Below are 12,841 nucleotides of genomic sequence, written 5' to 3'. Positions count from 1 at the left end.
ATTGTGTCAAAGGAAGAAAATAGCAAGCCTCACAGAAACATCATTAGTTTTAAAAGAGATTGAGATAGGAATAGTATCTAAAAGACAGGGTACTTCAGTTTCTATAACTGTAAAAATGGAATAATAAATTATCATATTACCATTTCTTATAAATTATGATGATTAAATGAAATAATACATGCAAAGTGCTTAGAAGAGTGCCTGGCATGTACAAACTCCCAATAAATGCTGTTATTATTAAATTACCATGCAAATGTTCATTATATTTACTTTTTGGGTAATCCAACTTTTGTAAGACATGTTTCCAAAAAGTAGCATTCTATCATCCTATAAACTATGTAGTTCAGGCTTATGAATGACCAATATGTATTATCCTGTGCTGATAAAAATTATTCTTGTGATTTGTTTGATAGGGTTTCCCTTAGAATTATGATTATATGTAAAAATGCTTAGAAAAATGGCATTCCCGCCAGTAATCCTGATATTGCTGACACTGCTCAATGTTTAGAGGGGGCCAAAAATAGCTTTAGGGAATTATTGCCATTTTATAGTCATAAAAAATGAGGTACTCTATCTTTTAGACATTCTTCCTATCTCAGTCTCTTTGAAAACTGATCCTAATTCTGTGAGGTTACTATTTTCTGATATAATTAGAGGCAATTACTTGGCACCATAAAACATACCTCACCAAAAGCTGGCATTCCTCATAGAGGGGTATCTTTTGACTTCTTAAGTACAAGCCAATACTTTTTATATCATTTAAAACCATGCTAGGTAGAGATTTTTCCTGTGTTAAATATCCTGGGGTCACTTCTTCAAGCCACTTGAAAAATTTACATCGGTCAGCTCTGGGTCCATCGCAGGTATAAAAGAGACGACCCTAAGGGGAAAAAGATATTGAAACTTTAGTGAGAAAAATAATGTTTTTATTTATTTATTTTTTTTTTTACTGTTTTTGTACTATGTTTGTCAAGACTTTTATAAAGACTGCTTGGCATTAATGTACTCCAATAAATTAGCCACTATACAACTTAATCTTTTTATTAATTTAAACAATAAATTAAAACTTAAAACCACCTACTTTTCATTTTTTACTTTTTATCAAAAATTACACTATTCTGAAAATTCAGTCTTATTTGAAAAATAATATTTATTGATCTCTGACTTAACATGTTCACTATAGAAAACCTGAAAGCTGCCCCAAAACAACTATAGGGAACATCTCGTGCATTTCTTTTTTTTTTTTTAACATTTACTCTTTTTTTTTTAAATTTATTTATTTTTGGCTGCATTGGGTCTCTGTCACTGTGCGCGGACTCTCTCCATCTGCGGTGAGTGGGGTCTACTCTTTGCTGCAGTGTGCGGGCCCCTCATTGCGGTGGCCTCTCTTGTTGCGGAGCACCGGCTCTAGGCGCCCGGGCTTCAGGAGTTGTGGCTCGCGGGCTCTGGAGCACAGCCTCAGCAGTTGTGGTGCACAGGCCTAGCTGCTCCGCAGCATGTGGGAATCCTCCCAGACCAGGGCTCAAACCCGCATCCCCTGCATTGGCAGGCGGACTCCCAACCACTGCGCCACCAGGGAAGCCCCTCATGCATTTCTTTCCAGACTTTCTTCTCACTCACGTAAGTGCAAGCATGCACACACACACACACACACAAGGATACACACATGTATATTGTTTTAATAAAACTCAGATAACAACACATTTTCTAGTCTGTAACCTAACTCTTATACCCAACAACATACTATGAGCATGACAACCATGTTATCAAATAATCTTAAAAAGAAAAAAAAAAAACACTTTTAGTGGCTCTATAATATTTTATTCTATGGTTATAATATTTTTATGAATTCTTGCTTTTGAAAACTAAATTTAAAACCAAATTTACCTACTCAACAAATGATGAAGTGGAATATGCAAGCAATGGAGGAAAGTTGTATTATTATGAGTGAAAGCACAGTCTTACGAGTACAAACCATCGGTCAATATTACAAACATTTTACTAACTTAACTTCTTCCATAATAATGTTATCAGCAGTATAAATTAAATCAATATGTTTTTCTATTCCCCTGGCCTTATCAGTTACGTTACTCATACTAGGGATCACATAGTAGACCAGCTTTAACCTTTACTTCCTTCAGGCTCATCTCTGCATTCTCTAAGCCCTCAGGTTGGGACATATTCCCTTCTCAGTGCTCTCACTGTAATTTGGGCCTATCCCTCCTACTTTATCAATTACAGTATTATATAAAATTTCCTTTTATATATCTCTCTCCATCCACTACTGTGCAACAAGTTCCTAAGCAACTTGAAAGTTGATTTTAACTCACATTTTTGTATCGTTGAATGCAAATCATCTTTCAGGAAAAATGTATTGAGAGTTTACGATATGTTAGTTACTAATGTCTCAAGGAGAAGGCTCCCAGTCAAGACTTACTCTTTAAGCTTGTTGTAAAGCAATAGGTACCTAAGCCTTTTATGAGACTTACTTGTCTCATAAAAGGAGGGGAAGAGGGAACAATACCTTATTTGGACCTTCCTTTTTAACCATGACAAGTTTTGCAGGCTGACGATGATGGCAGGATGGCACATTATTTTCTACATTTTTCAGTTTGTCTCTGTTTGATGATGTGTAAAATGATATGTCAACTTTTGAAAGAGCTCTGTGCAACCTTTGTGCCAACCCAAACAGCAATATATTTAAATGTTCTACAAAAAAATTTTTCAAGATAATTTTTAAAAATACATAGGTACAGATGAAAATTAAATACAAAATAATTTCACATTTGTATCAGATATGTATTAGCTAAATTTGAAAATAGCCTTTTGACAGAGTAAACTATAACCTAATACTAACATCCATTTTTTAAAAGTCCAGTTTTACTCTTGAACAAAACAAACTTATGCACCATACTTAAAATTTCCTACTTAATTTAACAAAACCATCTATAACACTTCCAGTTAAAAAATTTTTTTAAACTACACCTTGAAAAAGATAATGCTGTCATTTCCCACTCAAAACTCAATTTTGATCTGAAATTAAAATACAACTTGCTGTCAAAAACTGGATTAAATATATAGAAAATAACAAATCTCAAGTAGACAATTTAATGTAAAAATTCATAAAAGATACACTTTCTTACAGCTAAACTATTTACATTAAGTAGCAATCAATCATAATAAAATAAAAAGATAACAGTCATACCTATGAGACAAGATGTAAAAATCTGCTTATAATGAGCAGGAGACTGAAAAACAGCTGGTATGTGAATTTGCCTTTGGGGAAGATATGCAGATTTTATTTTCTGCCCACTTGGGAAGCATAGCTCGGAGTCATTTATCTCCTGAAATGGAATAATTCAAGTTATTATAACAACTCCAGAAAAATACTGTTTACTAATAAGCAAATTCCATAGATATGTTAAAGGAAATAAACAAATTTTTCTTTTGATTTCCAGAATCCATGAAAACCATTTTCTAATTTTTAATGAGAAACTAAGTATAGCAAGAAAGGCTATGCCATGGCACTTTTAATGATAAATAAGACTAACTTTTCTTGTCTGCCCCTTAATAAGTTTTTAAATATTTTTGCTAGGAAAAACGTAACTGATGTGAGTGAATCATTATGTATCTCTATTTCTGGTTACAACTATACTAAGAATTGTTCGTAACCAATGTATAATAAGATGTATCTTTACCCTAATAATGATCTGATCAGCAAAACTGAGCTGAGAGTGAAAAATGAAAACAATCATGGTAACAGTAATAGTGGAAGTGATGGTAGAAACAGAGCTATAATTTATTAAGTATCTATTACGTGCCAGATACTGCACCAGACACTTTCAAATATATAATTTCATTTAACGTTCACAAACTCTAGGAAAGATCTTAAGTCAAAGAAAATGTGAGTGTAGCAAGAGTTCTGGAAAACTCTAAAAAAAAAAACCAAAAAAACAAAGCCATTGGCTCCGAGACTAAAATCATTGCACCTACATGATTTTGGTAATTCTTTTGTTGAAATTCAGATAACAACTACTGGAAAAAAGATGCAAAACACTGGTACATTTCCTCACCTGAAAATCTGTTACACTGCAGTTGTAGCAGGCATACTCTCTTAACACATTTTGAATTTCCTCAGTCTTAGAAGTCTGCTTTAAATTCAAAGAAAACGCTTTCTTTCTGGAAACCAAATCTTGACTGCTAGAATCCTGCTGCTGTTGCTGAAGCATGTGTTTCATGATTTGCAAATGCACAGAGTCTACAGAACTTTCATTCACAGCACCACTCTGTCCTTCACCCGTGTTACTAAAATGCATCCCAGAAATAGCCTCAGCAAAGAAGCCATCTGTTACTTTCTGATCAACTGTGTTTGGAGTAGTCAAGTTGCACTGGAGTATGTTTTGATATTTCAGCCACTTGCTTTGAGTAGATATATTATCAAAAAGTGAAACGTCCCTCGGAGTCACTTCCTTAGATTCTTTAGAGATAGAAGTTTCGCTCTGGTCCTCTGACCCAAAGCTAAAAGAAGGAACTTCTGACTCTTCACAAAAGTTGAATATGGGAGAACCAGAAGACTCTTGCCTGTCACAGTCGATCACATATGAACAAGAATCTACATCAGGTGGCCCACTGGCAGGTGGCAAAGTAATAAGTGGAACTCGGGTTCCACTTTCTAATGAAAGTCTTTGAAGGTTCTTATCCTCCAGAGAACTCGATTTTTTCATTACTAAAGAAAAAAAAAGCTAGTTAAATAAAAATGTATTACGGACCTCACCCAATCTCTAGAAAACAGTGGGTATCCATACAAAAAAGCAAAAAGTACCAACATGCCTTGTACCAAAACAAACAAAAATATCACATTTCCTTTAAAAAACTTTAATGGTTTTAGTCTCCAAAAAATAAAGAAACTTTTCCAAGGTTAATAAACTTGAAATCCTTCTCTTTTTCTTTTCCCTGTTAGCTAAGGATTTCCACTCACCACCGCCCCACCAATTACTACATTATATTTACATAACACTGAAGTTTTCAAAGTATTTTACAGCCGAGAAGGGATTCATCATTCTCATTTTATAGATAAGATTGCCAACAAGGCCTAGAGGTAACATGACTACCAATTGGCAGAGTTAAGACAAGAACCCAGAACTAGTTTTTTGTTCTCAACTTTATATTCTCCAGAGACTGAAGTTCAAGGTTTGCTTATCGATGTGTTGCAACTTCCTTTATGTATTTATTACATTCACAGACTAATATGTTGACCTTCAGGGTAAAGAAGACTTTTAGCTTTATTTTGATATATTGTTATGTGATAAGAGTTCAACTCTGGTAAACTCATGTTATGGCAGATTTTGGCTGAGTTTTATAATTCCTTCTGTCAGCATTGTTAGTAATTGATATATTCCTGAAAATGTAAAAAGCAGTAATATTTGTTGAATAAACAATGAATAATACTGCATGGGAACTACATAAGCTTAAAGTTTTTCTCTGAAATGCTATGGTTTCCTATTTTATAATAATGTACCTTCTTGATAGAGTTTCTATTTTGTTGGGAATAAACTCTGGAGGTCACTTGGGAAGGTAGTAGAACAGCAGGTGAGTCAATGATATTTTTTTATAAACTGTTACCTTGTAATTCTAACAAGCTGATCAAGCAACACTGACAGAGAAGTTAAAACCTCATTAAACAGTAAAAGATTCATGGTATAACTGTGTCAATCATCTATAGGCCATGGTCACCTCACCTGTTTTAGATACCCACAGCTCCCATACTGACTCTTTCCTACCTTGTTTCCTCTATCAACCACACCTACTAAACCTTCTTCAACCCAGCTACCCAGACACATTAGTTTTTATTTTTATATCATCCACCCATGACCAAAAAATTATCTACAACTTCACCCCTCACCCAACATAACTTCAGAATCAAGGGAAGATACATGGATGAGATTACAAGAAAAGAGAGAGAAAAAGAAAAGTTAGCAAAAGGGATCCTACAGAATGTATTATACTTATCAAGAAGCAGGAAATTACTCACAGGGAAGAGTCAAAATGTATGAAAACACAGCGGCCTGAGAATGCAATTGAGGTAGCAGCAACTGAAGAGTTCCCTGATATTGCCAGGATCCCAAAGCAAAAGAGGGGAACTAAGAGTTTATGCTAAGGTCAACCATGACCAGACATTCACAATGAATCCTTTCCCTGAGAGGGGAAGGGGCTATAGAGGGGCTGGGCTCTGGAGTTACAGCTGTGAGAAGTGTTGGCAATGGTAGAAGACACTTTTAGAGGTCTGTGATGAGAAGATGAGAGAAGAAATAAGAAGGAACTAGAAAGCTGGGAGTATTGTATTTGAAAATAAGAGCCATCTCCAATAGAAAAAGTCAAAAGGGAGAGAGGGTGTGGGAAGGTTTGAGGGCGTAAGACATTGAATCTGGTTTCAAGATTATTTTTAGTTTAGTAACAATCTCTCAAATAAAAAACTTCACTTTACATGGACAGACAGATTAGAGCCATATGGTAGCAACTGTCTAAGTTGAGAAAGTGAAAATCACCAGGTAAAGTTCTTGCTTTCAGGGACTCCTCAGAGAATTCCAGTATGAAGTCTTCATCTCTTGAGTTCAAAGGTAAAGTAGAAACAGGGCTTAATGTGGAGATCTTTTGTTCTGGTGACGTCACCTATCCAGAAAGAAGAGACAAAACTACAGATCAAAATCTTTTCCCCTATAGTTTGAATGAATTCTAATAACTATTGTAAAAATAATGCTTTCAAGCACATTGTGTAGAGCTATAGTGGGGCAAAGCTTCCTCCAAAAGGGGCAGGACAGAATAAACTCACTAAAATAAACAAGAATAATAGAAAGTGAAATACAGAACATAAAACCTGTTGGATTTACTTGAAATGGGTCAGATTCTGATTTGGATTGATCTGGGTTACGGGGATTTGGTTGTGAAGATCAGTTTCCAGTCTAAGGGTCTCAGGCTTAATCAAATCTTATGTTTGGAGCTGTGAAGGTAAAACTTCCTGAAAACCCAAGGACAGCTTTCTCTTAGGTCCTCAGGTCTAGGAGGACTTTTTTGATATATTCCACATCTGAACAGTCATATTATTCTCTATGTTTTTCTCCTTAGAACAGTATTTAATTTTGTTGCTGCTTCCAGAAATTAATCACCCTAAAAATCTAATACTAATTGAACAGACAAAACTGGGGCTTGGGCCTCACAGGCAGCTGGAATCAGGGCTTCCACTGCTGCCACTAACTCCGTCTCTTTCTCTGAAAGTCTGCTTCTCTCTCTTTCCCTTGTAGACCAGATTCCTCCACATGGCAGGAAGTGCAGCCCACTGAAAACTTCCTAAACTTTCCACCATTAACCACTGTAGCAGACGCTGTTGCTGTCCTGGCCGTGTCTCCTTGGCCCATCTATGAGGTCATCTACAGTTGGGGAATTGCTCCCCTACCTGTCCCAGGCTTCCTACCTCTAGCATCTGCATCATTCTGCCTGAGGACAGTGGCTGGGGGAGCGCGCTGGGACAGCAGGTAGAGCAGACCAGAAGTGCCAGGTGGTTAATATGCCCAGGAGTAATCTTCAGCCAAAGAGGGGTGGGAATTAGTGCATAAATACCTTACTTCCCTCATTCTTTGGGAGGACAATTCTGAGTTTTGTTTTATAGGTCTCTTAGAGGGTTCCCAGCTGGACTCAACACCTTTTATTATTGCTTTCTTCCTTTCCCTGTCCCCCAGTGTGACTGTATTTGGAGACAGGGCCTTTAAGAGGTAATAAAGGCTAAATGAGGTCATGAGAGTGGTGCCCTAATCTGACAGAATTAGCGTCCTTATAACAAGAGAGTTCTCACTCGCTGTGCTCTCTCTTGCTCTCTCTCTCTCCATGTGCACATACCAAGGAAGGACATGTGAGGACATAGTGAAAAGTAGCCATCTGTAAGCCAGGAATAGAGTTCTCACCAGAAACTTGATCTTGAACTTCTACCTTCCAGAACTGTTACAAAATAAATTTCTGTTGTTTAAGCCACTTATCCTGTGGTATTTTGTTACAGCAACCCTAGCCAACTAATAGAGTCCTGCATCTTACTCCACTCAGTAAAGCCCACCTCAGTCCACGCTGTTAAGTCAAAATAGCCAGGAGTCTTTCTCCTGCCCTTCCTTCATCCTACTCTCTACATCCAATCCAGCAACATCCATGCTTCTAACTCAAAAATTTATCTTAAATCTATTTATCAACTGCTCTACACTTTCACTGCCACAATCTCTATTTCAAGTCACTGTCGTCTACGGCTCCTCTTGACTGGTTCCCTGGCTTCCACCACAGTGCCCATCACATGCATCTTCCACCCAGCAGCCAGCAAGATCTCTTAAAAATGTAAATGTAATGGGTGTTCTGCTGAAAACCCTTCAGTGATTTCCCCGGGGAACACAGAGCAATATCAAAGTTCTTAACCTGACCTGCAAGGCTTTGTATGTCTGGTCCCGCTCCCTTTCCCAATTTCATTTAATTACCACTTTCCCTGTCACTTTCCACAATCCAGCTACTTTGATCTCCTTTCACATTCTTGAACCCACCCAACTCTTTTCAATCGCAGGGTATTTACACTTGCTGTTTCTGTACGTGGTATGTTCTTCCCCCTACTGCTGCCACAGCTGGAGAAGCCTTCCTAATCATCTATAAAGTAGATTCCCCTATAATTTCAGAGTATCTTCACAACTTTTCTGTATAGCAATTATCTCAGTTTGTTTGTTCTCTTGAGTAACATCTCTCTCCCCTGCTGGCCTTTAAAATCAAGAGATCATTCCTGTTTTGTCCAACACTCTATATCCAAGTCTTACAAGTTCCTGACCTATAGAAGGCATTCAGTAAACACTGCTGAATTCCTATTTATTCATAAATTTTATATTTCACAGTAAAATTTCATTGCTCATTTCACACATGTTCCACACATTTCCAGTTAAGATCATGCCTAGGCACTTCATTGCATATCATTTGTTACTACTCTTGGGACTCTTTTTCTGGTATATTTTCTACTTGGTTTAAGAAAGCTATTAACTTTTCAAGTTTATCTTATCTTCCGCTCCTTTACAAAATTATTTTTAAACCTCTCTTTTTTTTTTTTCTTTTTTTTTTTTGTGGTACGCGGGCCTCTCACTGTTGTGACCTCTCCCGCTGCGGAGCTCCGGACGCGCAGGCTCAGCGGCCATGGCTCATGGGCCCAGCCGCTTTGCGGCACATGGAATCCTCCTGGACCAGGGCACGAACCCATGTCCCCTGAATCAGCAGGCGGACTCTCAACCACTGCGCCACCAGGGAAGCCCTCATTTTTAATTGATTCATCTAATTCTATTTTTTCCTTTCTAATTATGTATGCCTCGTATTTCATGTCACATTGCAAAAAATAAAACATCTGAATAACAAAGAAGATAGCAGTAATCCACATTTTGTTATTTATTCTAACAAAAATTATTCTGTGCTGTTTCATTACTAAAATAATCATGGTTGGTTGTTCATAAACTTCCTTGATCATGTTAAAAAAATCATCTAGTCCTAAGAATTTTATCATTTTAGTTTTTAGTAGAGTCATTTCTTATAAGACCACAAAAATTTTTTACTCACAACTGTTAAAACTTTGTTTAGGGAATTCCCTGGTGGGCCAATGGTTAGGACTCAGCACTTTCACTGCTGGGGTCTGGGTTCAATCCCTGGTCAGGGAACGAAGATCCCATGAGCCGCAGGGTGCAGGCAACAAAACCAACAAAAAAACCTTTGTTTACATTATACCTTATTTGCTTCCCACGAAGTCCTCTCTGTTGATTTAAAATTATAATCCAAATAATTATATAAATGTTCTGAATCTTTAGGAGGGAAATCTAAAATTGCTGTGGGGGGAAAAAAAAGCATGGATCTTTACATAGTTTGTTCAATGTCAAATAACTTCTTAATGTTACATTTTATTTATAATTTACTTACAATCATTTTCAACTGAGTCCTTATTAGACTCAGCTGTCACTTGACAATTCTCTTCAATATTAAAGCTAGTACCTCCTTTTGGAAAGTTTTCTTCATCTGGGAACTAGAAAATAGAGATCTACTTATCAGTTCAGAAAAAATGTGTGTGCATATCCATATCTTTACCTATCTCTCTCTACACATATAGTTTATAGTTATAACTTGAGACACAGACAAACAGAAAGAAATATGTTATAAAGCCAGTTCCATTCCGGAAAAGCAGGGTACATTATATTTCATCAATTCTTATGACTCAAGTTTCTTACATCTTAACAACTTTGAAATAGGGATGCACCTCAAAAATGACACTTTTACATCTCTAATAGCACAGGCAACATCTGTGACATAGTTGTCTTTGCCTCTGCAAGTGCAACTATATGCAAAGTATTAATACTATTCAAATAATGATGACTTAAATATGACTTTGTGCATTGTTAACATTAGACATATTAAGCAATTCTGCTGTTTAAATGCCTTCAGAAAGATCACACTAGGATTTAGCATTGAAAAAAATGTACTGTGGGGACTTCCCTGGTGACACAGTGGTTAGGAATCCACCTGCTAACGCAGGGGACATGGGTTTGAGCCCTGGTCTGGGAAGATCACACATGCCATGGAGCAACTAAGCCTGTGCATCACAACTACTGAGCCTGCGCTCTAGAGCTCACGAGCCACAAATGTTGAAGCCCACGAGCCACAACTACAGAGCCCTGTGCCACAACTACTGAAGCCGGGCGCCTAGAGCCCATGCTCTGCAAAGAGAAGCCACAACGAGAAGCCTGGGCATCGCAACGAAGAGTAGCCCCCACTGACCGCAACTAGAGAAAGCCCACATGCAGCAAGGGAGACCCAATAAAGCCAAAAATAAAGATTAATAAAGAGCAGAAACTAACACAACATTGTAAAGCAACTATACTCCAATTAGAAACAAAAAAAGGTATTCATGGATAGCTTCTATTTGTCAGGCACAGAGTGAGGCACTGGAAATACAACAAACAAGCAGCCACTGACGGTGCCTTCACAAAAGCTGATACTTTTGGTGGGAGAAAATTAAGGACGAAGCGAAATTTGTGGCCCTGAACCAAGATGGCGGAGTAGAAGGACGTGTTCTCACTCCCTCTTGTGAGAACACCAGAATCACAACTAGCTGCTGGACAATCATCGACAGGAAGACACGGGAACTCACCAAAAACGATACCCCACATCCAAAGACAAAGGAGGCGCCACAATGAGATGGTAGGAGGGGCGCAATCACAGTAAAATCAAATCCCATAACTGCTGGGTGGGTGACTCACAGACCGGAGAACACTTATACCACAGAAGTCCACCCACTGGAGTGAAGGTTCTGAGGCCCACGTCAGGCTTCCCAACCTGGGGGTCCGGCAACAGGAGGAGGAATTCCTAGAGAATCAGACTTTGAAGGCTAGTGGGATTTGATTGCAGGACTTCGACAGGACTGGGGGAAACAGAGACTCCACTCTTGGAGGGCACATACAAAGTAGTGTGCACATCGGGACCCAGGGGAAGGAGCAGTGACCCCAGGGGAGACTGAACCAGACCTACCTGCTAGTGTTGGAGGGTCTCCTGCAGAGGCGGGTGGTGGCTGTGGCTCATCGTGGGGACAAGGACACTGGCAGAAGTTCTGGGAAGTACTCCTTGGCGTGAGCCCTCCCAGAGTCAGCCATTAGCCCCACCAAAGAGCCCGGGTAGGCTCCAGTGTTGGGTTGCCTCAGGCCAAACAACCAACAGGGAGGGAACCCAGCCCCACCCATCAGCAGTCAAGCAGATTGAAGTTTTATTGAGCTCTGCCCACCAGAGCAACAGCCAGCTCTACCCACCACCAGTCCCTCCCATCAGGAAACTTGCACAAATCTCTTAGTTACCCTCATCCACCAGGGGGCAGACAGCAGAAGCAAGAAGAACTACAATCCTGCAGCCTGTGGAACAAAACCCACATTCACAGAAAGATGAACAAGATGAAAAGGCAGAGGGCTATGTACCAGATAAATGAATAAGATAAAACCCCAAAAAACAACTAAATGAAGTGGAGATAGGCAACCTTCCAGAAAAAGAATTCAGAAAAATGATAGGGAAGATGATCCAGGACCTCGGACAAAGAATGGAGGCAAAGATCAAGAAGATGCAAGAAATGTTTAACAAAGACCTAGAAGAACTAAAGAACAAACAAACAGAGATGCACAATACAATAACTGAAATGAAAACTACACTAGAAGGAATCAATAGCAGAATAACTCAGGCAGAAGAATGGATAAGTGAACTGGAAGACAGAATGCTGGAATTCACTTCTGCGGAACAGAATAAAAAAAGAATGAAAAGAAATGATGACAGCCTAAGACACCTCTGGGACAACATTAAACACAACAACATTTGCATTATAGGGGTCACAGAAGGAGAAGAGAGAGAGGAAGGACCCGAGAAAATATTTGAAGAGATTATAGTCGAAAACTTCCCTCACATGTGAAAGGAAATAGCCACCCAAGCCCAGGAAGCACAGCGAGTCCAATACAGGATAAACCCAAGAAGAAACAAGCCGAGACACATAGTAATCAAACTGGCAAAAATTAAAGACAAAGAAAAATTCTTGAAGGCAGCAAGGGAAAAACAACAAATAACATACAAGGGAACTCCCATAAGATTAACAGCTGATGTATCAGCAGAAACTCTACAAGCCAGAAGGGAGTGGCATAATATACTTAAAGTGATGAAAGGTAAGAACCTACAACCAAGATTACTCTACCTGGCAAGGATCTCATTCAGATTAGATGGAGAAATCAAAAGCTTTACAGACAAGCAAAGCTAAGAGAATTAAGCA

The 12,841-nt window shown here is 38.5% G+C and overlaps 1 protein-coding gene across 2 annotated transcripts in view; it reads right to left on the bottom strand.

Annotated features, from left to right (window-relative positions):
• ZGRF1 (zinc finger GRF-type containing 1) overlaps positions 1–12,841 on the bottom strand; it is a gene marked incomplete at its 5' end in the record, with an annotated part of 67,195 nt that overhangs the window by 19,195 nt on the left and 35,159 nt on the right. For both annotated transcript variants that reach the window (XM_082837748.1, XM_082837749.1), the window contains 5 exons: positions 684–880; positions 2,525–2,709; positions 3,206–3,344; positions 4,074–4,726; positions 6,519–6,669. In XM_082837748.1, coding sequence (XP_082693874.1) covers positions 684–880; positions 2,525–2,709; positions 3,206–3,344; positions 4,074–4,726; positions 6,519–6,669 — 1,325 coding nt within the window. The remainder of the gene's footprint in view (positions 1–683; positions 881–2,524; positions 2,710–3,205; positions 3,345–4,073; positions 4,727–6,518; positions 6,670–12,841) is intronic.

The sequence above is a fragment of the Leucopleurus acutus genome, assembly GCF_964270905.1.
Source record: "Leucopleurus acutus genome assembly, chromosome: 4".
NCBI lineage: Eukaryota > Metazoa > Chordata > Mammalia > Artiodactyla > Delphinidae > Leucopleurus > Leucopleurus acutus.
Note: the sequence above shows the minus strand (reverse complement) of the source record. Positions and strands in the feature narration are given on the sequence as shown.